The sequence below is a fragment of the Carassius gibelio genome, chromosome B22 (genome assembly GCF_023724105.1).
Source record: "Carassius gibelio isolate Cgi1373 ecotype wild population from Czech Republic chromosome B22, carGib1.2-hapl.c, whole genome shotgun sequence".
NCBI lineage: Eukaryota > Metazoa > Chordata > Actinopteri > Cypriniformes > Cyprinidae > Carassius > Carassius gibelio.
Window position 1 is genome coordinate 4,294,119 of NC_068417.1, and position 26,200 is coordinate 4,320,318.

The 26,200-nt window shown below is 40.9% G+C and overlaps 1 protein-coding gene across 24 annotated transcripts in view; it reads right to left on the reverse strand.

Annotated features, from left to right (window-relative positions):
- Window positions 1–26,200, reverse strand: part of LOC127987687 (NACHT, LRR and PYD domains-containing protein 12) — an 84,426-nt gene that overhangs the window by 34,096 nt on the left and 24,130 nt on the right. For 9 of the 24 annotated variants that reach the window (XM_052590027.1, XM_052590026.1, XM_052590045.1 and 6 more), the window contains 9 exons: window positions 25,900–26,095; window positions 23,848–25,675; window positions 22,971–23,141; window positions 12,118–12,291; window positions 10,470–10,643; window positions 8,822–8,995; window positions 4,288–4,458; window positions 3,893–4,066; window positions 2,504–2,677 (listed from right to left, as the gene is read on the reverse strand). In XM_052590027.1, coding sequence (XP_052445987.1) covers window positions 2,504–2,677; window positions 3,893–4,066; window positions 4,288–4,458; window positions 8,822–8,995; window positions 10,470–10,643; window positions 12,118–12,291; window positions 22,971–23,141; window positions 23,848–25,675; window positions 25,900–26,095 — 3,236 coding nt within the window. The remainder of the gene's footprint in view (window positions 1–2,503; window positions 2,678–3,892; window positions 4,067–4,287; window positions 4,459–8,821; window positions 8,996–10,469; window positions 10,644–12,117; window positions 12,292–22,970; window positions 23,142–23,847; window positions 25,676–25,899; window positions 26,096–26,200) is intronic. The other 15 variants (XM_052590029.1, XM_052590030.1, XM_052590028.1 and 12 more) reach the window with 15 other exon arrangements.

The window sequence follows — 26,200 nt, forward strand, 5'->3', positions numbered from 1 at the left end:
GTCAGGACTTCCTCTTCTTATCAAGGACAGTCCTGATGTCTGGTCTGGGAGGTTGCTGAGCACGGCGAACCTTTTCCCAATCCCTACGAGGGGGAGCACGGTTCGCCACGCTCTGCTTCTTAACCTCCCTGGCCTTTGAAGGATCGGGGTGAGGCTGGGTGGCTGACGGCCCCTCCCTTTGAGTGCGGCGAGGAAGGAACTGAACAAACGCTTCATGTTTCTTCACCTCCCTAAACCTGTTGACAACCGTATTAACCAAATCGTCAAACAGGCCCGATGGAGAAATAGGAGAGTCTAAAAGAAACAAATGTTCCCTCTCCTTAATGCCTGTCAAATTAAGCCACAGATGCCTCTCCGTGCTGACTAAAGCTGACATCAATCGGCCAATGGCATAGGCTGTCTGCTTGGTTGCACGGAGGGACAAATCTGTGGCCAGACGAAGCTCAGCGAACGCTTCGTATGTCATTGACACTGCCATCGTGTGCAGTGCAGCACCAGCCTGACCTGCAGCTTGGTAAGCTTTATCCACTAGCGATGATGTTATTTTACAAGGCTTAGTGGGGAGAGTAGGTTTCGTAACTGAGGATACAGACTCGGGTGAGAGATAGCTCGCAAGTGTCTCTTCAACCCGCGGCATCTCCGAATACCCCCGCGACTTCGCATCCACGATAGTTGAAAAAGTAATTGTCGAGGGCACAAAGACGCGGGAAGTATACGGTTTGCTCCATGACTTCGATAGCTCATCATGGAGGTCCTCGAAAAAGAGGAGAGACTGATGTTGTGGTCTCTCTCTCCTACCACCCGACAGAAACCTATCCTCCAGCTTACTACATTTGGGGGTCTCTTGTTCGCGTGGTCAGTCAAGCTGTAACATGTCCACCGCGCGAGTAACCACCTCGAGCAGTTCCTCGACCGATTTCGTCTTGCGAGAGGAATGCTCAGAGGTGGGCCGGTGTGCGGTGCAAATCCGCACGGGAGCCCTCTGATGAAAAGGTGGGTGCAGTCTGAAAATAGTTCAGATGAGCACGAAGCATCTTCACTGATAGCAGTACACAATGCTCGCACTCGCCCGTCTCTAAAGCCAGAACCGCGTGCTCTTCCCCCAAACAAACAAAACAGTAAACATGTGTATCCAGCTCATACATAGGACGAGAGCATGGAGGAACACAACCCTTACCATTTCGTTGACTAATTCTATGAAGATCTGTAGCCGACGAGAAGAATCTTCCTGACGCACACATGCATAGAATGATCTGAAGACAAAAGACCTTTTGATGCACCTGTGGCGTATCTATTTATAGCCCAGTGTTGCGGGCGCGTGCCCCGAAGACGTCATCACCTGAGGCTATATTACCACCGGGTCAATTTTATCGACGTGTTACATTATTCACAGTTGGTCACGAATAAGACGTTTCCCAATGCGCTGAGCAGCGCAGCATCGACTGAGGCTTTCGAATGGGAACTCTGATGATATTTCTGGCTTTTAAGCAGGAGATGAGGAAAGTTAACAAAGAGATAACTAGCTTGTGACAGTTAAGCATTCATAGTGATATATTTAGTTGATCTTTTGATGCCGGCTCTTCCTATTATTATGTAGCAGAATTCACCAAACACTGGATTAATGATCCACTAACAGGAACATGATCTGGGTTCAGACCATCTCTGGATAGTTTTATTTATCTGATGTCTGTGTTGATGCAACAGTAATTCTGCTCATTATGAGAGGAACTGCAGGTTCAGACGTGTATATGTATGTGTGTGTGTATGTGTGTGTGTGCCGCAAGCGCACCACAGGTCAAGTGACAAGAACTAGAGAGCATCCTTTCACGTAACAACGTTGAAAGCTCAGCCAAGATGAAGGAACAGCTGATCATAGCTGTTTTTGGATTGCCATTTTGAAATAAATTTAGTAGCAGAGGTATTGAAAGCGATTTTTTTGTGCTGCAAATCCATTTATCCTTTGCTGAAATTTCCGCGTTTTCATGGAGAGAGCGCGTCATTGTTGCTTAGCAATGGCAGACGCCTCAGGAGAGCTTCTGCCCGAGCGCTTTGGAGAAGGAGAAAGCGGCACGCCATTTTAGGGTTTTTAGGCGCGATGTGTGAACGGCCCCTTATTCATTCATTAATTTTTTTTGCTTGCATACATCTTCAAATATGCCGTGGAGAATCACAGAAAGTGACCAAATTAGGTTTTATTGAACTTTTTTTTTTTTTTTTGAAATTCAAATATCATTTTTATTTATCGAATAATTAGAGCAGAACGAATATTCGAATGTTCGACTATCCGTGCACACCCCTACTTAATGTACAGTGCATTAAGTAACATTTATCAGCAAAACAACAACAGCAGCTGCATCAGATCTTTCATGTTTGATCATTTAGAAGATTTTTGATGCAACAAATGTTGTACCTTACTGAATCAGTGAAATAACAGAATAGAACAGATTAATATAAATAATTCACATGAGTATCATTTAATTTATATTATTTCATCACGTCTCACCTCAGTGTCTTGAGTTGACAGTTTGGATCCTGTAGTAAATCACTGAGCTGCTTCACTCCTGATTCTCCAGGATCATTTCCTGTGAGATCCAGCTCTATCAGGTGTGAAGGGTTTGATCTCAGAGCTGAAGCCAGAGCTTTATAACCTTCTTCAGTGATACTGCAGTTTGAAAGTCTAGAACAGGAATGAAAATGTAACATTTAACAGATTAATGACCTATTCTAGAAATTACCTTTAAAATATTTATCCATAAAATGAATTGTGCTCCTTGTCAGTTTACTGTGTAATTTAATGTAAAACTGAACCCAAAAGGCCTAGAGACCTTTTATATTTTACACATCAGCTCACCAGACCACCAGTTTACAGTTACTGAAAGGGGTCATGAACTGAGAAATTAAAATAGAGCATTGCGTAATCTTTGCTGAAGAACTGGCTCAGCCTTTTCCGACGAGTGGGCATTGCATCCTCTTCATCGTTGACGGCGGCGGCTGCATCCGCACCACTCACATCAAGGAAAATGCTCTGATAAAGTTAAAAAAAGTTTTTTTTCTTACTTCTCTCATGTTTTTATCGAGAAACCGGAGATGTTTGTGCCGAGGGTCTAGGGCGGACGCCAGAAGAGGGGTTTTTACTGCATTCTCCAAGTTAGTGGTGTTGATATGATTCTGAATTATTGAATGCTTTCAGTTTTATGACAAATAAACAAAATGAAAATAAAACAATTCTCAATAACTTATAAAAAAGCATTTTAGTTTTTATTTCCAAATATAGCTCAGCTCAAAATGAATGTTTAGTGGTAAACATGTTAAAGATTAATGGAGAGGCTGTCAATTGATAAAGTGATCAGTTTTTTCTTCAAAATCATCGGTGTACTGAACTCACTGTTATCCTTTAAAAAAAGTTAAATCAAGGTCTTGTCTCCAGCAGCTCCAGTGGCAAGCGCCTCGACTCAGACATCTCACAGACGTTACACACCGGATGTGTCATCTGTACTCTATTCTGATGTTCAAGCTTCAACAGTGAATCTAATCACTAGTGCACAGGCAAAAGTTCACTAGAATAATGAAAACAGTTTATTTTAAAGACATGGTGCTTCTTCTTCAGTGTTCTGATGCTAAATGTTGGAGTGTAATGGTTGAAGAACAAGATTTATTGATACATACTCTTGATCTGCTCACATGTAAATACACTTCACTCTGTAGACTATATATAAATTAAACTGCAGCCTTTTGTGTTTGATAACTGAACTAACCCATATCACAATTTCAAGTTTATTTGGATTAATTGTGAAGTCCTGATGAGACGTGTGAAATATTTTCACATTTATGAAACTGTGTTGGGTCACTTGAGTCTGGGTAATTAATGTGATACACTTTTTAAAATACTTACTTCAGCTTTTCCAGTCTACACTGTACATTTTCAAACAGAGTGGAGATGATCTTCATTCCTGGGTTTCCTAGTTTATTCTCACTCAGATCCAGCTCTGTCAGATTTGAAGGGTTTGAATTTAGAGCTGCAGCCAGAACCTGACAACCTCCTTCTGTGATACAGTTGTTCTTCAGACTGCATAAAGCGAAAACACTACAGTTTTAACCTGAATATTTACCAGTATGTTTTAGCTGACAGATGACCAATACTGGTGGTGATGATGATGATGATGGTGACAACCAAATTACAAAAGTCACTTATGTTTTTATTCAGTCAGCAATCTTTTATACAATATACACGAAAATCACCCAGCAGCAAGAATTTAAGTGTACTTGTAACAATAAAAAATAACTCACATCAGTGTGTTGAGTGTACAGTGTTTATCCTGAAGTAGAGCAGCGATCTGATTCACTTGTGTGTCTCCTAGTTCATGTTCACTCAGATTCAGCTCTCTCAGGAGTAACGGGTTTTTACCCACAATTCCAGTCACATACTGACAGCCTTCATCTGCAGCAGGACCCAAAAACCTGAAGAAGATGAAGCTGGAATTAATTCAATGTGCATTGCATCACAAAACATTTAAAGAGAATCAAACATTGTAACTAAAAGCTCTAGTTCAAGTTTAAACAGCTGAACATTTAAATATAAAAAAAAGTAAATTATTTAAAAGAAACTTTCCCGGTTACTTGACTGTAATCATGTTCCCTGAAAAAGCGGAACGAGATGCTGCACTGCTCAGCACATTGGGAAACATCTTATTCGTGACCAGCTGTGAAAAATGTGTGTAACATGTCAATAGAATTGACCCGGTGGTAATATAGCCTCGGTTGATGACGTCATCGGGGCACGCGCCTGCAACACGGGGCTATAAATAGATACGCCACAGGTGCATCAACAGGAATTTTTGTCTGAAGAGCAGTCTTGGGACATATTCAGTACGGCAATGCAGAGCAGCATCTCATTCCGCTTTCTCAGGGAACAAAGTTACAGTTAAGTAACTGGGAACGTTCCCTATCGAAAGCTTCAGTCGATGCTGCGCTGCTCAGCGCATTGGGAACGAGAATACCCACGCCGCCGTGCTTGAAAAATGTCTGGACCCCTAAGGTTGTGCAGGTGTGCTATCAAACCACAAGAAGGCCTCAGACATTAGCTTGTGATGTTGACTCAAGGACATGAGAGCCCGGAGTAGCATGGACATCCAAACTATAAAATCTTATGAATGTGTGCGAAGAGGACCAATCTAGGCTAGGACTCCCAGGAGCAGTGACACTGGAGGAAACGCATACAGGTGCATTTTTGGCCATGTGTGTGCCATCGCGTCCAGACCCAGGGGGGGGCTGGGTGACTCAGAGAGAAGTAGAGGGGACATTGCGCTGTTTGATGGGAGGTGAAGAGGTCCACCTCTGCTACGTAAAATTTTTTCAAAATCTGTCTCACTACCTCTGGATGGAGTTTCCATTCCCCCATCGGTAGTGTCTGTTCAAGCGCCCTGGAATATAACCTGGTGTTGTCCACCCGTACTAGGCCGTGACAGCCCCTCAAATGATAGAGGAACTATTTCAGAGCCAGGAATACGGCCAACAGCTCGAGGCAATTGATGTGCCAATCGAGCTGATGACCCCCCCATTCCCCTTGAGCTGGGTGGCCATCCAAGACTGCTTCCCAGCCCATCAGGGAGGCATCTTGCTCGAAGACCCAAGATTGTGCCCACTCCCCCAACCCTTTTTGGGAACCAGGAAGTATCTGCTGTAATCTGCTGAATGACGCGAGCGAACACTCCCTTGTGTGCTGAATCGGCAGACCGGCAGGGGAAGACCAAACTGGCTGCTCTAGAGACCTCCGTAGAGGTAGCGAGCCTCTTAGCACCGCTATTTTCCGGGCAGTAACTGAGAGAAGAACTCGCTGGAGATCGCTGCGCTCTAAAACACCAGCAGGGTTGGCAGAACAGTCTCCTGAGAGCACTGAGGAGAGACGGGCACAGTGTAATACGGTGCCAATGGCCCCTTCCCATGAGACAAATTCATGTCTCGACGAAGCTCAGCAACCACTTCCTCGTGTACCCAGAGCCACTAGCTCAGTGCCCTGAAGTAGCGGACCAGCAGTGAACAACTGTGCTAGCTGCTCTAGAGGCCTCCGTAAAAGTAGCAAGCCTCTTAGCACCGCTAGTTTCCAGGCAGTAACTGAGAGAATCGCTCGCCGGAGATTGCTGCACCTTGAAACACCGACAGGGTTGGCAGAACGATCTCCTGGTTTTATCTAATACCTCGCTGGAAATCACACAAAGTGGCGGGGATGAAGGAGTTTTGTAAGGGTAACGGGGCGTGGTGAAAAGCTCTCGAGCACACACCATCACGTGAGGGACTACCCCCACCAGCAAGGGCGCCAGGGTGTCAGGACTTCCTCTTCTTATCAAGGACAGTCCTGATGTCTGGTCTGGGAGGTTGCTGAGCACGGCGAACCTTTTCCCAATCCCTACGAGGGGGAGCACGGTTCGCCACGCTCTGCTTCTTAACCTCCCTGGCCTTTGAAGGATCGGGGTGAGGCTGGGTGGCTGACGGCCCCTCCCTTTGAGTGCGGCGAGGAAGGAACTGAACAAACGCTTCATGTTTCTTCACCTCCCTAAACCTGTTGACAACCGTATTAACCAAATCGTCAAACAGGCCCGATGGAGAAATAGGAGAGTCTAAAAGAAACAAATGTTCCCTCTCCTTAATGCCTGTCAAATTAAGCCACAGATGCCTCTCCGTGCTGACTAAAGCTGACATCAATCGGCCAATGGCATAGGCTGTCTGCTTGGTTGCACGGAGGGACAAATCTGTGGCCAGACGAAGCTCAGCGAACGCTTCGTATGTCATTGACACTGCCATCGTGTGCAGTGCAGCACCAGCCTGACCTGCAGCTTGGTAAGCTTTATCCACTAGCGATGATGTTATTTTACAAGGCTTAGTGGGGAGAGTAGGTTTCGTAACTGAGGATACAGACTCGGGTGAGAGATAGCTCGCAAGTGTCTCTTCAACCCGCGGCATCTCCGAATACCCCCGCGACTTCGCATCCACGATAGTTGAAAAAGTAATTGTCGAGGGCACAAAGACGCGGGAAGTATACGGTTTGCTCCATGACTTCGATAGCTCATCATGGAGGTCCTCGAAAAAGAGGAGAGACTGATGTTGTGGTCTCTCTCTCCTACCACCCGACAGAAACCTATCCTCCAGCTTACTACATTTGGGGGTCTCTTGTTCGCGTGGTCAGTCAAGCTGTAACATGTCCACCGCGCGAGTAACCACCTCGAGCAGTTCCTCGACCGATTTCGTCTTGCGAGAGGAATGCTCAGAGGTGGGCCGGTGTGCGGTGCAAATCCGCACGGGAGCCCTCTGATGAAAAGGTGGGTGCAGTCTGAAAATAGTTCAGATGAGCACGAAGCATCTTCACTGATAGCAGTACACAATGCTCGCACTCGCCCGTCTCTAAAGCCAGAACCGCGTGCTCTTCCCCCAAACAAACAAAACAGTAAACATGTGTATCCAGCTCATACATAGGACGAGAGCATGGAGGAACACAACCCTTACCATTTCGTTGACTAATTCTATGAAGATCTGTAGCCGACGAGAAGAATCTTCCTGACGCACACATGCATAGAATGATCTGAAGACAAAAGACCTTTTGATGCACCTGTGGCGTATCTATTTATAGCCCAGTGTTGCGGGCGCGTGCCCCGAAGACGTCATCACCTGAGGCTATATTACCACCGGGTCAATTTTATCGACGTGTTACATTATTCACAGTTGGTCACGAATAAGACGTTTCCCAATGCGCTGAGCAGCGCAGCATCGACTGAGGCTTTCGAATGGGAACTCTGATGATATTTCTGGCTTTTAAGCAGGAGATGAGGAAAGTTAACAAAGAGATAACTAGCTTGTGACAGTTAAGCATTCATAGTGATATATTTAGTTGATCTTTTGATGCCGGCTCTTCCTATTATTATGTAGCAGAATTCACCAAACACTGGATTAATGATCCACTAACAGGAACATGATCTGGGTTCAGACCATCTCTGGATAGTTTTATTTATCTGATGTCTGTGTTGATGCAACAGTAATTCTGCTCATTATGAGAGGAACTGCAGGTTCAGACGTGTATATGTATGTGTGTGTGTGTGTGTGTGTGCCGCAAGCGCACCACAGGTCAAGTGACAAGAACTAGAGAGCATCCTTTCACGTAACAACGTTGAAAGCTCAGCCAAGATGAAGGAACAGCTGATCATAGCTGTTTTTGGATTGCCATTTTGAAATAAATTTAGTAGCAGAGGTATTGAAAGCGATTTTTTTGTGCTGCAAATCCATTTATCCTTTGCTGAAATTTCCGCGTTTTCATGGAGAGAGCGCGTCATTGTTGCTTAGCAATGGCAGACGCCTCAGGAGAGCTTCTGCCCGAGCGCTTTGGAGAAGGAGAAAGCGGCACGCCATTTTAGGGTTTTTAGGCGCGATGTGTGAACGGCCCCTTATTCATTCATTAATTTTTTTTGCTTGCATACATCTTCAAATATGCCGTGGAGAATCACAGAAAGTGACCAAATTAGGTTTTATTGAACTTTTTTTTTTTTTTTAGAAATTCAAATATCATTTTTATTTATCGAATAATTAGAGCAGAACGAATATTCGAATGTTCGACTATCCGTGCACACCCCTACTTAATGTACAGTGCATTAAGTAACATTTATCAGCAAAACAACAACAGCAGCTGCATCAGATCTTTCATGTTTGATCATTTAGAAGATTTTTGATGCAACAAATGTTGTACCTTACTGAATCAGTGAAATAACAGAATAGAACAGATTAATATAAATAATTCACATGAGTATCATTTAATTTATATTATTTCATCACGTCTCACCTCAGTGTCTTGAGTTGACAGTTTGGATCCTGTAGTAAATCACTGAGCTGCTTCACTCCTGATTCTCCAGGATCATTTCCTGTGAGATCCAGCTCTATCAGGTGTGAAGGGTTTGATCTCAGAGCTGAAGCCAGAGCTTTATAACCTTCTTCAGTGATACTGCAGTTTGAAAGTCTAGAACAGGAATGAAAATGTAACATTTAACAGATTAATGACCTATTCTAGAAATTACCTTTAAAATATTTATCCATAAAATGAATTGTGCTCCTTGTCAGTTTACTGTGTAATTTAATGTAAAACTGAACCCAAAAGGCCTAGAGACCTTTTATATTTTACACATCAGCTCACCAGACCACCAGTTTACAGTTACTGAAAGGGGTCATGAACTGAGAAATTAAAATAGAGCATTGCGTAATCTTTGCTGAAGAACTGGCTCAGCCTTTTCCGACGAGTGGGCATTGCATCCTCTTCATCGTTGACGGCGGCGGCTGCATCCGCACCACTCGCATCAAGGAAAATGCTCTGATAAAGTTAAAAAAAGTTTTTTTTCTTACTTCTCTCATGTTTTTATCGAGAAACCGGAGATGTTTGTGCCGAGGGTCTAGGGCGGACGCCAGAAGAGGGGTTTTTACTGCATTCTCCAAGTTAGTGGTGTTTATTCGTTGCTTGAGAGATGCCCCAACAATGTTCTTGAATTCGGTCACTGAAGTACTGTAGAAGACCGCAGTTCTAAGGGGCCATTCACATATCGCGTCTTATCTAGTGCTCAAGTTTGTTATTTCCAATGTAGGCGCGCGGTATGCACACTCATAATGAAAGAGACGCATTTGCGATGCGCACGCTGTGCGACGCGCCCGTTTTTTCCAGGCGCGTCCGCACCGCATCGAGTTAAAAACATCTCAACTTTTCAGAATGCCGCAAGCGCACCACAGGTCAAGTGACAAGAACTAAACATTCAGCTTCATCCTTTCACGTAACAACGTTGAAAGCTCAGCCAAGATGAAGGAACAGCTGATCATAGCTGTATATGGATTGCCATTTTGAAATAAATTTAGTAGCAGAGGTATTGAAAGCGATTTTTTTGTGCTGCAAATCCATTTATCCTTTGCTGAAATTTCCGCGTTTTCATGGAGAGAGCGCGTCATTGTTGCTTAGCAATGGCAGACGCCTCAGGAGAGCTTCTGCCCGAGCGCTTTGGAGAAGGAGAAAGCGGCACGCCATTTTAGGGTTTTTAGGCGCGATGTGTGAACGGCCCCTTATTCATTCATTAATTTTTTTTGCTTGCATACATCTTCAAATATGCCGTGGAGAATCACAGAAAGTGACCAAATTAGGTTTTATTGAACTTTTTTTTTTTTTTTAGAAATTCAAATATCATTTTTATTTATCGAATAATTAGAGCAGAACGAATATTCGAATGTTCGACTATCCGTGCACACCCCTACTTAATGTACAGTGCATTAAGTAACATTTATCAGCAAAACAACAACAGCAGCTGCATCAGATCTTTCATGTTTGATCATTTAGAAGATTTTTGATGCAACAAATGTTGTACCTTACTGAATCAGTGAAATAACAGAATAGAACAGATTAATATAAATAATTCACATGAGTATCATTTAATTTATATTATTTCATCACGTCTCACCTCAGTGTCTTGAGTTGACAGTTTGGATCCTGTAGTAAATCACTGAGCTGCTTCACTCCTGATTCTCCAGGATCATTTCCTGTGAGATCCAGCTCTATCAGGTGTGAAGGGTTTGATCTCAGAGCTGAAGCCAGAGCTTTATAACCTTCTTCAGTGATACTGCAGTTTGAAAGTCTAGAACAGGAATGAAAATGTAACATTTAACAGATTAATGACCTATTCTAGAAATTACCTTTAAAATATTTATCCATAAAATGAATTGTGCTCCTTGTCAGTTTACTGTGTAATTTAATGTAAAACTGAACCCAAAAGGCCTAGAGACCTTTTATATTTTACACATCAGCTCACCAGACCACCAGTTTACAGTTACTGAAAGGGGTCATGAACTGAGAAATTAAAATAGAGCATTGCGTAATCTTTGCTGAAGAACTGGCTCAGCCTTTTCCGACGAGTGGGCATTGCATCCTCTTCATCGTTGACGGCGGCGGCTGCATCCGCACCACTCGCATCAAGGAAAATGCTCTGATAAAGTTAAAAAAAGTTTTTTTTCTTACTTCTCTCATGTTTTTATCGAGAAACCGGAGATGTTTGTGCCGAGGGTCTAGGGCGGACGCCAGAAGAGGGGTTTTTACTGCATTCTCCAAGTTAGTGGTGTTTATTCGTTGCTTGAGAGATGCCCCAACAATGTTCTTGAATTCGGTCACTGAAGTACTGTAGAAGACCGCAGTTCTAAGGGGCCATTCACATATCGCGTCTTATCTAGTGCTCAAGTTTGTTATTTCCAATGTAGGCGCGCGGTATGCACACTCATAATGAAAGAGACGCATTTGCGATGCGCACGCTGTGCGACGCGCCCGTTTTTTCCAGGCGCGTCCGCACCGCATCGAGTTAAAAACATCTCAACTTTTCAGAATGCCGCAAGCGCACCACAGGTCAAGTGACAAGAACTAAACATTCAGCTTCATCCTTTCACGTAACAACGTTGAAAGCTCAGCCAAGATGAAGGAACAGCTGATCATAGCTGTATATGGATTGCCATTTTGAAATAAATTTAGTAGCAGAGGTATTGAAAGCGATTTTTTTGTGCTGCAAATCCATTTATCCTTTGCTGAAATTTCCGCGTTTTCATGGAGAGAGCGCGTCATTGTTGCTTAGCAATGGCAGACGCCTCAGGAGAGCTTCTGCCCGAGCGCTTTGGAGAAGGAGAAAGCGGCACGCCATTTTAGGGTTTTTAGGCGCGATGTGTGAACGGCCCCTTATTCATTCATTAATTTTTTTTGCTTGCATACATCTTCAAATATGCCGTGGAGAATCACAGAAAGTGACCAAATTAGGTTTTATTGAACTTTTTTTTTTTTTTTAGAAATTCAAATATCATTTTTATTTATCGAATAATTAGAGCAGAACGAATATTCGAATGTTCGACTATCCGTGCACACCCCTACTTAATGTACAGTGCATTAAGTAACATTTATCAGCAAAACAACAACAGCAGCTGCATCAGATCTTTCATGTTTGATCATTTAGAAGATTTTTGATGCAACAAATGTTGTACCTTACTGAATCAGTGAAATAACAGAATAGAACAGATTAATATAAATAATTCACATGAGTATCATTTAATTTATATTATTTCATCACGTCTCACCTCAGTGTCTTGAGTTGACAGTTTGGATCCTGTAGTAAATCACTGAGCTGCTTCACTCCTGATTCTCCAGGATCATTTCCTGTGAGATCCAGCTCTATCAGGTGTGAAGGGTTTGATCTCAGAGCTGAAGCCAGAGCTTTATAACCTTCTTCAGTGATACTGCAGTTTGAAAGTCTAGAACAGGAATGAAAATGTAACATTTAACAGATTAATGACCTATTCTAGAAATTACCTTTAAAATATTTATCCATAAAATGAATTGTGCTCCTTGTCAGTTTACTGTGTAATTTAATGTAAAACTGAACCCAAAAGGCCTAGAGACCTTTTATATTTTACACATCAGCTCACCAGACCACCAGTTTACAGTTACTGAAAGGGGTCATGAACTGAGAAATTAAAATAGAGCATTGCGTAATCTTTGCTGAAGAACTGGCTCAGCCTTTTCCGACGAGTGGGCATTGCATCCTCTTCATCGTTGACGGCGGCGGCTGCATCCGCACCACTCACATCAAGGAAAATGCTCTGATAAAGTTAAAAAAAGTTTTTTTTCTTACTTCTCTCATGTTTTTATCGAGAAACCGGAGATGTTTGTGCCGAGGGTCTAGGGCGGACGCCAGAAGAGGGGTTTTTACTGCATTCTCCAAGTTAGTGGTGTTTATTCGTTGCTTGAGAGATGCCCCAACAATGTTCTTGAATTCGGTCACTGAAGTACTGTAGAAGACCGCAGTTCTAAGGGGCCATTCACATATCGCGTCTTATCTAGTGCTCAAGTTTGTTATTTCCAATGTAGGCGCGCGGTATGCACACTCATAATGAAAGAGACGCATTTGCGATGCGCACGCTGTGCGACGCGCCCGTTTTTTCCAGGCGCGTCCGCACCGCATCGAGTTAAAAACATCTCAACTTTTCAGAATGCCGCAAGCGCACCACAGGTCAAGTGACAAGAACTAAACATTCAGCTTCATCCTTTCACGTAACAACGTTGAAAGCTCAGCCAAGATGAAGGAACAGCTGATCATAGCTGTATATGGATTGCCATTTTGAAATAAATTTAGTAGCAGAGGTATTGAAAGCGATTTTTTTGTGCTGCAAATCCATTTATCCTTTGCTGAAATTTCCGCGTTTTCATGGAGAGAGCGCGTCATTGTTGCTTAGCAATGGCAGACGCTTCAGGAGAGCTTCTGCCCGAGCGCTTTGGAGAAGGAGAAAGCGGCACGCCTTTTTAGGGTTTTTAGGCGCGATGTGTGAACGGCCCCTTATTCATTCATTAATTTTTTTTGCTTGCATACATCTTCAAATATGCCGTGGAGAATCACAGAAAGTGACCAAATTAGGTTTATAACCTTCTTCAGTGATACTGCAGTTTGAAAGTCTAGAACAGGAATGAAAATGTAACATTTAACAGATTAATGACCTATTCTAGAAATTACCTTTAAAATATTTATCCATAAAATGAATTGTGCTCCTTGTCAGTTTACTGTGTAATTTAATGTAAAACTGAACCCAAAAGGCCTAGAGACCTTTTATATTTTACACATCATCTCACCAGACCACCAGTTTGCAGTTACTGAAAGGGGTCATGAACTAAGAATTTAAAATAGAGCATCGCGTTAGTTCAGTCAGGTCATGTTAGTCATGCTTGCATCAGCTGACAGTCAGCTGTTCCTGACGTGTACCAACCCAGTCTTGACACCTATCACCTGCGGTCTATTTAAATTCCCATTATTCAGTGTCTCTCCATCGCATTGCTGCTTGCAATTAACTCCCTCCTCCAACCCCAACTCCACCAACTGAACATGTAATCTGATCTAACTTTTTCTTTCTTTACATTGTCTTCATTGGAAGTAGTCTCTATGACATTTTGTTTACAACTCATGTAATTGTGAATTGTAATTATGTATGCTTATAATGGTTCTGTTCTGTACCCCAGGGGGGTTTGTCTTGCTGCTCTCCCCACTCTGTCCAAGCATGGCTGCATGGACAGGCGTGTGGAGTGTTGCCCAGAACATAAACATACCGCCAACACTAACTGTATGCAATTATAATTGTCATTAAATATACTTGACGGAAGTGGTCCTGATTGAATTGTCCTTGATGTTTTTGACCCCAATGTACTATACAAACATCCTGTAAGTTTCAGAACTCAAAACTTCCTTGTTAGTTCAAAAACAGCTTTTATTGAAACCAAACTCAGAAAACGACTTGTTTTGGAATGTCACATTATGACAGTCTGCTGAAGATGATCAACGCCTGTTTCGATATTATTACCTCTTTAGCCCTGACCACTGATTCGCACATGTAATGGGGAAAGAAAATACTAAAGAGAGGCAAACACAGGATTACTCCATCAACAAAACCATATGCCTCTAAGGATTACAAGATGCTGTTTAGTGTAAGTTGTGAAAAAACACAGTCTCTGAATTGCCTTCCTTGTGATCCTAACATCTTATCTACACTGGTCACAATCGAACACATCAGAAATAAAATTACATTAGTTTATTTTAAGGGATTTGTCATGTCAATCCGTTCCACATCCAGTGTAGTCATATATCGGGCCACAGGGGTGGCCTTGCTACTGTTTTTAAACTCACTTTTCACTGTTGTTCTCTATCTAGTGGCTCATATACCACTTTTGAGGTGCAACTTTTACAGTTATTCATAGTAAATCCCATCACTATAGCTCTAATACAGTTTTTTTCAAACCTGTCCTGGAGGCACCCCTGTCCTGCACACTTTGGCCCAATCCCAATTCTATTCCTTAGCCCTTAGGGGTAGGGGTCTCTCGATTCTCTTTTGGTTGGAGGGGTAGGGGTAAGGGGAAGGGCCAGATAGCCCTTCAAATGAAGATTTTTCGGGACCACACTTCAAACGAAGGGGTATGAATTATCTTGGCAACATGGCTGCTACAGCAAACAAAAAGACACATAAAGTAAGCATTTTTGGCATAACATTTTTTTTTTAAAGAAAAGTAATCATTCGTTTTATGTTCCATTCAATTGTGAGTTCATATTAACGGCAATGTTACTCAAAGAAATGTTTGCAAAAAAATTGCTAATATTTGCTAATGTCATATCATTACAGACTGCATGATAGTGTCACAGCATATGTCTGATCAGGGCTATAACTGCCGTAGACATTGATGGGGGCTAATCCTCCCAATAATTAGAAATCCCTAAACAATTTTCTCAAATATTGCCTATTCGAGAGAGAGAGAGAGAGAGAGAGAGAGAGAAATGGAAGTTGCGTGTATTCGCGTCTGTGCATTTATCTTTTTATAGTGAGTTTACTTAAAAATAGCGATTGTATCCTCTCGTCGCTGGAAAATATAATGTAGCGATTCAGTATTTAAACTGTATTTAATAAAAGTAGTGGGACAGCGTTGACGAGTTTATTTTTTCCTGGATGTGTGAGCTGCGCGATTTCCAATATGTGTGTGTGTCAGTAAGCAGCTCATTAATACAGAACGATAATTAAAGGCTCTAATGCACACCAGCATATGTGTGTATTGTAAGAGCTAGACGACGGATGATGACGTGTGATGGCACAGTAGTGGTGTCCCAAATCCTTAGGGGAATATTGGGTATAAAATAGAATTGGGATTGGGCCTTTGTACAGCTCCCTTATTAGACACACTCAAATCAGGTCTTGAAGTCTCTACTAATGAGCTGATGATTTGAATCAGGTGTGTTAGATGAGGGAGACATGCAAAATGTGCAGCACAGGGGTGCCTCCAGAACCGGTTTGAAAACCACTGCTCTAATACATTACCCTCCTCACCATAATAAAGACTTTATAAGTGAACTTGCTGTTTTAATGGGGGATTTGGTTATCAGGCATGAAAAAATAATGCTGTCGGGCAATTTTAATATTCATGTTTGCGGTGGTGTCTTTTAACTTCACTCTGTGGGTTTCCAGTCCAACCCATGGTCATACCTTTGGTACACCATTGGTCTTGATCTGTTAATGGTTATTAACAAATTGGTTAAAACAAATACTCGTTCCACCTATGTTCTGTGGTTTTTGTCCTATTTCTAATCTACCCTTTTTCTCAAAGATCCTTGAGAAAGTTGTTTTAAAAATTTAAAGAAACTGATACTGTAAATGTTTCTGTAAAAATGATTCCTAGTTAAAAATCTTAGTTTTATTGGATCTGAGTGCTGCTTTGATTTCAAGTTCAAGTTCAAGTCTGCTTTATTGTCAATTTCCACATGTACAGTACATACATACAGATAATCGAAATTGCGTTACTCTCAGACCCCGGTGCATACAGATAACATTAACATTAAAGCCTAAAAAAATAACTAGATCAATATAAAATGTAGATACAATTATACAATAAGTGAATGATAAAAAAAGACATATAATAAAAATAAAAGTTAAAAATAAAGTTAAATAAAGCAGCGCAAGGTAAATGACAGATATAGTGCAAATCAATGAAGTGAACAACAGTGCAGTTAAAAGATTTTTTAGTGCAAAAAAAAAAAAAAAAAAAAAATCACTTATTAAAAATATCTTAAGTCTGATTAAAGTGACAAGTGACCAAGAGCAGTTATTTAACTGACTGATGAGGTAGTGGAAAGACATCAGTTCCATGCCGAATGAGGTAGTGAGCGGTGAGTGAGCAGACCAATGCTGCACAAGTGACTAGTGCATGTCATCATATAATTAGTGGGGGGGGGGGGGTTCATAGTTCAGTGGTGCCTGGGGAAGAAGAGGGGAGGGGGGGCAGGTTCGGGAGGGAGTTCAGCTTCCTGACAGCCTGGTGGATGAAGCTGTCCTTCAGTCTGCTGGTCCTGGCCTGGAGACTCCGCAGTCTCCTCCCTGATGGTAGCAGGCTGAAGAAGCTGTGTGATGGGTGAGTGGGATCACCTGTGATGCAGAGGGCTTTGCGGGTGAGACCTGTTCCATAAATGTCCTGGAGGGAGGGTAGAGAGACACCAATGATCTTCTCAACTGTTCTCACTATGCGTTGCAGAGTCTTTCGACAGGACGCGTTGCAGGCGCCATACCACACAGTGATGCAGCTCGTCAGGATGCTCTCGATGGTGCCTCTGTAGAAGGTGTACATGATGGGGGACGGGGCTCTGGCTCTTCTCAGTTTGCGGAGGAAGTAGAGACGCTGTTGTGATTTCTTGGCTAGTGCTGCAGTATTTTCAGTCCAGGAGAGGTCCTCTGTGATGTGCACACCCAGGAACTTGGTGCTGCTCACTCTCTCCACAGTCGCACCGTTGATGGTCAGAGGAACATGCTGAGTGTGTGCTCTCCTGAAGTCTACAACAATCTCCTTCGTCTTCTCCACGTTCAGAGAGAGATTGTTGTCACTGCACCACCCAGCCAGGCGGCTCACCTCACTCCTGTAGTTTGTCTCATGTTTGTTGCTAATGAGACCCACCACCGTCGTGTCATCTGCAAACTTAATAAAGAGGTTGGAGCTGTGTGACGGTGTGCAGTCATGGGTCAGCAGAGTGAAGAGGAGGGGGCTCAGCACACATCCTTGGGGGGCCCCAGTGTTCAGTGTGATGGTGCTGGATGTGTTGCTGCCGACCCGTACTGCCTGAGGTCTTCCAGTCAGAAAGTCCAACAGCCAGTTGCACAGCGAAGTGTTGAGCCCCAGCTGGATCAGTTTGTAAAAGAGCTGTTGAGGGATGATTGTGTTGAATGCTGAACTGAAGTCTATGAACAGCATTCTGACATAAGAGTCCTTTTTTTCCAGATGGGTGAGTGCTGAGTGGACGGCAGTGGAGATGGCATCATCGGTCGACCGGTTGGACCGATATGCAAACTGGAAGGGGTCCAGGGAGGGGGGGAGGGCAGACTTGATGTGGTGCATGACTAGCCGTTCAAAGCACTTCATGAGGATGGGGGTAAGTGCAACAGGACGGTAGTCATTGAAGCAGGATGGAGATGGCTTCTTCGGGACTGGGATGATAGTGGTAGTTTTAAAGCATGTGGGAACAACAGCCTGACTCAGTGAGATGTTAAAAATGTCTGTGAAGACATCAGTGAGTTCTGCTGCACAGTCTCTCAGTACACGCCCAGGGATGTTGTCAGGACCCGGAGCTTTGCGGGCATTGATCCTGCTGAAGGATCTCCTCACGCTGTCTGGGGTCAGCGTCATCACCTGGTCGCCGGGAGGAGATGGAGTCTTCTGTGCCGTGGTGCTGTTTTGTTGCTCAAAGCGAGCGAAGAAGGTGTTCAGCTCGTTCAGCAGAGAGATGTTGTTGTCACAGGTCCGTGGTGGGGGCTTGTAGTCCGTAATGGTCTGTATCCCCTGCCACAGGTTCCTAGTGTCTCTGCTGTCGCTGAATTGGTGAGCTATCCTCCTGGAGTGCTGTCTCTTAGCCTCTCTGATGCCACGGGACAGGTTGGCCCTAGCTGTTCTCAGGCCCACTTCATCTCCAGCTCTGAAGGCAGCATTCCGTGTCTTCAGGAGTCTGTAGACCTCCCCCGTCATCCATGGCTTCTGGTTGGCCCGGACAGTGATCGTTTTTGTGACCGTTACATCATCAATACACTTATTGATGTAGGCAGTAACAGTCTCTGAGTACTCCTGGAGGTCAGTGGTGTTATTGCATGTGGCAGCCTGTTTAAACATGTCCCAGTCAGTTGTGGCTGACCACAAGGTCCTGTTGACACGTTTGGAGACATCTGTGGACCTTGGTGGCACAGTCTTTTAGTGGTTCCATTCTTATCTGACTTGATGATGATCTTAAATCTAAATAGTTCTAAATAGTTACTAAATAGTTATCTGATTAGTGTTCCTATAGCTCAATTGGTAGAGCATTTGCACCACCAAGCATAAGGCTGGGGGTTCGATTCCCCGAGAACACATGTTGGTAAAAATTGATAGCCTGAATGCACTGTAAAGTGTCTGTTAAATGCATAAATTTAATTTAAATAGTTTTTGGACATTGCTCTATGTGTTAGGGATAGAATACTGCCATCTGGAGGTTAGTCGAAAAACTTTTTTTCTTAAGGTTAAGGAATTAAAGTGCAATGATCACATGTATCCAACAGAGGTCCACAGAGACTCATTCATTTTCACTTCATTTTTTTATGCTTCAACTTCTCACAACTTTATGATACATATTTTGTGAATATATATTTAAACATGTTAAATACATAAAAAATCTGTATTTTTGTCAACGTTTGAGTTTGTTGTTGTTGTCTGATATATTTTGAATTATCTGCTTTTGCACATTTCTCAGAGTGCAAAAGTTCAGCTGCATTTCATCTTTCTTTTATCTGCCCTTTTTCTGTGTGTGTGTGTGTGTGGGAACATGCTTGTTCCATGTTGCATGTGACAATTTTTCAGATTTATGGCAGTTTAGTTGATTTTATGCCAGTTTAGTTGATTTAGGGAAGTCGTGACCTAGTGGTTAGAGAGTTTGACTCCTAACCCTAGGGTTGTGGGTTCGAATCTCGGGCCGGCAATATACCTTTGTTTATATGTAGAAAATTTCAGATTTATAATGGATTTACTTTTATTTTTTTGACAAACAAAATTTTAAAAAAGTCATTTTTTTAATTTTCCAATTCATTTTCAATGTGGGGTTATTTTGACCCCAAACACCTTAAACAGTAAATAAAATTACACACCTTTAGAACAACCACAAAAGTCACAGAGTTTCATTCCCCTGAGATGAAGATAACGCTTTTAAAAAATGAAGGAAAAGTCCAGTGGGGTCAGAATGACCCCAAACAGTGATTAAGGGTTAAGAAATCTATTTTTCCAAATTGCTATAAAACCAAACCAGGTGATCCAATAAATGTAGCAAATTATAGGCCAATCTCATTTTTTTAAGATGTATCTAAAATAATAGAAAGAGTAGTAACTGAGCAAATTGTAAATTCTTTAGAGACACAAAATAATTTATTGTGCCCTATAAATTGATAGAAAACTGGGATAGTTACCCCAGTCTTCAAAGCAGATGATCCAATAAATGTAGCAAATTATAGGCCAATCTAATTTTTTTCAGCTGTATCTAAAATAATAGAAAGAGTAGTAACTAAGCAAATTGTAAATTCTTTAGACACACAAAATAATTTATTGTGCCCTATGCAATTTGGGTTTCATAAACAGCACTCTACGGAGACTGCTGTATGTTATTTCATTGAGCAAGTGTGATTAAAATTAGATAAGGGGTGGGGTTGTGGGTGCAATGTTTTTTCGATCTGCAAAAAGCATTTGACACTTTAAACCATAATATTTTATTATCTAAATTAACACATTTAATTTTTTCTGTGCAAACAATTAAATTAAGTCTTATCTAACATCAAGGAAACAATGCACCCGGATTAAAACATGTATATCTTCAACAAGATACTGTTCACCAGGGGTACCTCAGGAGTCCATACTAGGACCTCTACTTTTTAGTTTGTACTTGAATGATCTTCCAGATGTTTGTTCTGATGCATTTATTCAAATGTATGCAGACGATACTGTGATTTATGTACATGCTAAAACAAATGAACAGGTATCATAAAATCTATCTGCTGTTATGACCAAAATCTCAGACTGGTTTAATCATTTTAAATTGTTTATCGTTAAACATCCAGAAAACTGCTTGTATGTATTTTAAGATTAGAAATATGGAGGTTATACAAGATATATTAGTAAATGGTGAAAGATAACAAACTGTATCGGATTTTAAATACCTTGGAGTTATTTTAGACACTCACTTAAAATTTTAAAAACATAGACATTTTTAATTTATATGGAGTTAACTTTCAGCAGAAGCTGCAAGAATCTTTCTGCACTCTTTAATCATTTCTCATTTCTTTCTTACTGCATTACTTCATGGTCTCAAGCAGGAAAATCTACTCTTAGACCTTTACATAGTTTATGCAAACATGCTATACCAGTGTTTGATAAGAAAACTGACAGACATCATCATTTTCTTATAATTCAGAAAAAATCTCTTTATTTAAAAAAAAATTGTTGTAGTTTAATGTATAAAATTATGAATGATCTTGCACCTCCACCTTTAAATATGTTTGCTTCATTGCACAATGACAGCATAAGACAGACAAGAGTCTTGTTTAAGAGGTGACTGTGAAGCGCATTTTATAAAAACTGATTTTGGTCGATCAGCTTTTTGTGTAAAAGCTGCTAATTGGAATAGTTTACCAACTGATATTAGACAGTGTACTAACTTTTCGCAGTTTAAATTACATTTGAAAATATTTTTAAAGGCAAGTCAGGTTTGTGGTCATTGATTATACAAGGTAATGATTTTTGAATATGTTTTTATACTTCTTGTATTCTACCGTGTTTAATTTGTATGTTATTTTTATTGATAATTTGGTGTACTCCTGCCCAGGTACAGCAGATGAAATTTAGCTCTGTAGCTAATTCTGGGGTAATACTTTATTGTCCATTGTCCCTGTCAAATAAAGAATAAATAAATATGTTTTAGTGTTTGTATTGGTCATCAGACCTTCTCTTGTATACCTCTTAATTGGGGAGTTCCACAGGGATCAATCCTCGGGCCGGTATTTTTCACCCTGTACATCTGTACCTCTGGCTTCCATTTTAACAAATATAATCTATCATCTCATCTATATGCTGATGATACTCAGATCAATTTTCCTTTACAGCACAATGATAAAAATGGCGTAAAGCCATTGTTGGCACATTTAGAAGAAGTTTTCAGAAATTAGATGAATAAAACACGACAAAACAATAATTAAACCAACGATCAAGGGGTATTGAAAGATAGAGAGAATAGATCAGTGCTGTTGTAAAATCATGCTTTTTTCATCTCCATCAACTTTCTAAAGTCAAACCTTTCTCATCACAGAGTAACTTCCAAACAGTGTTCCATGCTTTCGTGACAACTTGTTTAGACTATTGTAATTCACTTTATTTTGGTGCTTCTCAGTCTTCCCTCTCTTGTCCACAGCTAGTGCATAATTCAGCTGCTAGACTACTCTCTGGCACCCGCAAGTATGAGCCAGTAACTTTTATTTTACCTGCACTGCACTGCACACCTATAAAAATATGGAATTTATTTTAAAATTCTGTTATTTGTTTATAACGCCCTCAATAATTTGGCCCCTCAGTACCTGACTGCCCTGCTCCATCCTTACACCCCTTCTAGAACATTGAGATCCAGAGATCTCTGTCTACTCATTGTGCCCAGATCTAGACTTAAAACATGAGGTGATTAAGCAACTGCAGGACCGAAATTCTGGATCAATTTACCTCTTCATATTAGATTAGCCCCCTCTATTTCTGCTTTTAAGTCTGCTCTAAAGACATATCTATTCTCTCTATCTTGCAATGCCCCTTTTTATTCATCTTATTTCTGAATTTTTATTCGGTTCTGTACAGCACTTTGGTCAACTTTGGTTGTTTTTAAATGTGATTTACAAATAAATATTACATTGTATTGTATTGTCAAAATCTGTATAAAAAATAGCCTATTATATCTAAATGATGACGTTTATGTAAAAATATTGTTAACATTGTAGGTGCATCACAGAGAACATTATACATTTTTTTAAAATGCAGTACATGACCCCTTTAAGGTTCCAATTATCTATAATTCAACAGGTGTGAAAGCATTTCATCTAAAAGATCCACAACATACAAACCTCAGAATGGTTGAAAACAAGAAAATTTTAGTTTTGAAATGGCCTAACATAAGTCCACTCTTAAACTACATTGGAATGCTGTGGTAGGACCTGGAATGTAGAGTTTTAAGGAGGGAGAGAGAATTAAATTAAAGCCTACAAATTTCACTGAGCTGAAGCAGTTCTGTCCTCAATTCTGTGGCAAATTATCGAGGTCCATGTTAACAGATGGATCTGAGTTCTAACTAAACACTAGGGATTTTCATAAAACTTACTTCAGTATCTCTAATTTGCAGTTTATATTCTTCAGTCCAGTGCAGAGTAGCTTCACTCCTGAATCCTGCAGATTATTATTGTTCATGTTTAGCTCTTTCAGATTGGAATCTGAACCAAGAACTGAAGCCAGATCTAGACAGCTTTTGTCAGATAAGTCACAATCATTTAGCCTACAAGAGAAATAAATCAAATCACAGAGTTAGATACATGTAATATATCTGTTAAATACAAAAATTAAAGTACCAATTATTTTTACATGAAGAATAAATATACTGCATATATATTAGAATTTTATTGATTAAAATTCCTAGATAAAGCAAACTAGCATGCTTGAATAAAACTTAAAATATGTAAATTAATAATAGGCTTATATCATTAATGGCAATGAGTTCTACATTTAAAAGTGCTGTTCTGTTATCTTAAAGAGTGTCTTGAGGTGGAGAATCTGGAGGTTAATCATTTATTAATTGAGGTTATGCAAGAGTATATCTCCTATATAGCAAAAGTTTAAGAATATTAACTGCATATTGGAGTAGAAATAACTATGGAACAATGTGTTTTATAACAACATGATGTGCTTCTTACTGCAGCTAACTAAACAGTTTGTTTTGCTGAAAAGAGATATTTCTACATAAAACCCATGTAAATCTAATAAAATAGCATTGCACTTTAATTCCAAAGCACTGACATCTTTAAAGAAAAAAAAAAAGTAAAAAAAAAAACGTGTTATGATTTAACCATAAAATAGATATATACTTAAAATTGGTATATGATTAAAAAACACTATAGATCAGGGGTATCCAAACCTGGATCAATGTAGATAAATGCAATTTTAAGATGAGAACAAAACATGACAAAGTATAATAAATAACTTACAGAGCTCTTTTGCAGGTTTTGATGACTGCTGATAATCTAATTAGACACTCGTCTGATTTCTTGAATTTCTGAAGCTCAAACTCCTCCAGCTCCTCCTCTGATGTCAACAACACAAAGACCAAAGCAGACCACTGGGCAGGTGAAAGATCAGCAGATGAGAGATTTCCTTTGCTAAGGTGGGTCTGAATGTCTTTCACCAGAGTTTGGTCGTTCAGTTCATTCAGACAGTAGAACAGATTGATGGATCTCTCTGGAGACAGATTGGCTTCAAATTTCTGCTTGATGTACTGAACTATTTCTTTTTTGCTCTGGTCATTGTCATCTTGCTGTGTCAACAGACCCTGTAAGAGTCTCTGATTGGACTGGAGTGACAAACCAAGGAGGAATCGAAGAAAAAGATCCAGGTGTCCATTATCACTCTCTAGTGCCTTGTCCACTGCAGTCTTGAGCAAATCAATCACGGTTTCACTTTTGTTTTCCTGTTCTGTAGAGTCTTGATCAAACACATATTTCTTGTTGACATCTAGAAACAGATGTGCATAAAGAGCTGCAATAAACTCTTGAATGCTCAAATGAATGAAGCAGTACATGGTACCAAGAGTGATCCCCGTTTCCTCCTTAAAGATCTGGGTACACATGCCTGAGTACACTGATGCCTTATAGACGTCAATACCACAGGCTTCCAGATCTGTGTCATAGAAGATCACATTGTTTCTTTCCAGCTGATCAAATGCCAGTTTCCCCAGTGAAAAGATGGCATCTTTATCCCAGGAAACATCTGGTGTATGTTCTCCATCATACTTTCGTCTGCTCTGCTGGATCTGAAATCTGAGGAAGTGTGTGTACATTTGTGTCAGAGTCTTAGGGGTGTCTTCAGTATTTGACTCCTGCAGTGTTTTGGAGGCATCATCAGCCTGATTGTTTTTCACAACATTATTTCTTTTCTCCTCTAATATGTTCTGGAGAACAGTGGCTGAAATCCAGCAGAAGACTGGGATGTGGCACATGATATAGAGACTCTTTGATTGTTTAACATGATCAATGATTTCTTTGGCCTGATTCTCATCCGTGAATCTTTTTCTGAAGTACTCCTCCTTTTGTGCATCATTGAATCCTCGTATCTCTGTCAGCCGGTCGATACAGTCAGGAGGAATCTTACTGGCAGCTGCTGGTCTGCTGGTGATCCAGATGAGAGCAGAAGGAAGCAGATTTCCCTTGATGAGGTTCGTCAGGAGAACATCTAGAGAGGCTGGTGATGATACATCAGACCACGTCTCATTATCCTTAAAGTTTACAGGAAGTCGACATTCATCCAATCCATCAAGAATAAACAAGACTTTGAATCGATTTCTTCTGGTGAGGTTCAGTCCTTTTGTCTCTGGGAAAAACTGAGTTATAAGGTCCATCAAACTTAGTTTTTCTTGCTCCTTTAAGTTCATCTCTCTAAATGGAAGAGGAAATACGAAGCTGATATCTTGATTTTCTTTTCCTTCGGCCCAATCCAGAACAAACTTCTGCACAGAGACTGATTTTCCGATGCCAGCAACTCCTTTTGTCAGCACAGTTCTGATCAGCTTGTCTTGTTCAGGTGCTTTAAATAAATTTTTGCACTCAACCTGGATCTCCTGTGATTCATGACGTCTGGAAGCAACTTCAATCTGTCTCACCTCATGTTTAGTATTGACCTGTTCACTACAACCCTGAGTGATATAGAGATCGGTGTAGATGTTCTTCAGAAGTGTAGAGTCACCTTGCTTTGCAATTCCTTCAGACACACATTGATACTTCTTTAGGCTACACTTTAGCTGATGAATGAAGATCAGCTCATCTAAACACAGGAATTAAATGCACAGTTTAGTCTCTGGGATTGTTATGTACAAAAGAGAATGTGGAAGTCTAAAGGAAGTCTGTAATTGGAAGATACGGCAGGTTATGAACACATAATATGAGAGCCATATGAACAGCAAATGATCTCCCTATAAGTCATAACAGTTATTGTGGAAGAGAAAACAGATTGACACAGCGCTAGAAGCAGCGAATGGAGTCTTTTACCTTCTAGAGTATCAGCAGCTTCATCTTGCTTCATCTCTCTCAGGAAGTAGAGCGTGAGATCAAGAGCTGCTTCTTTAATACTGCATCTGTTATCATTAAAGTAATTCACAAAGTATTGCATGTCCTCTTTTTGTAAAATTTTCTTAAACATGTCCAGCTCATTTTTTAGAAAATTGGTTATTTTTTTCTCAAGATCCTACAAACAAAGCAAGACAAAAAAAAGAAAAAAAATAACAAAATGAAACCAAATCCACATTCATTTAGTCCAAATTATATATTCAGTAATTAAAAATATTTCTAA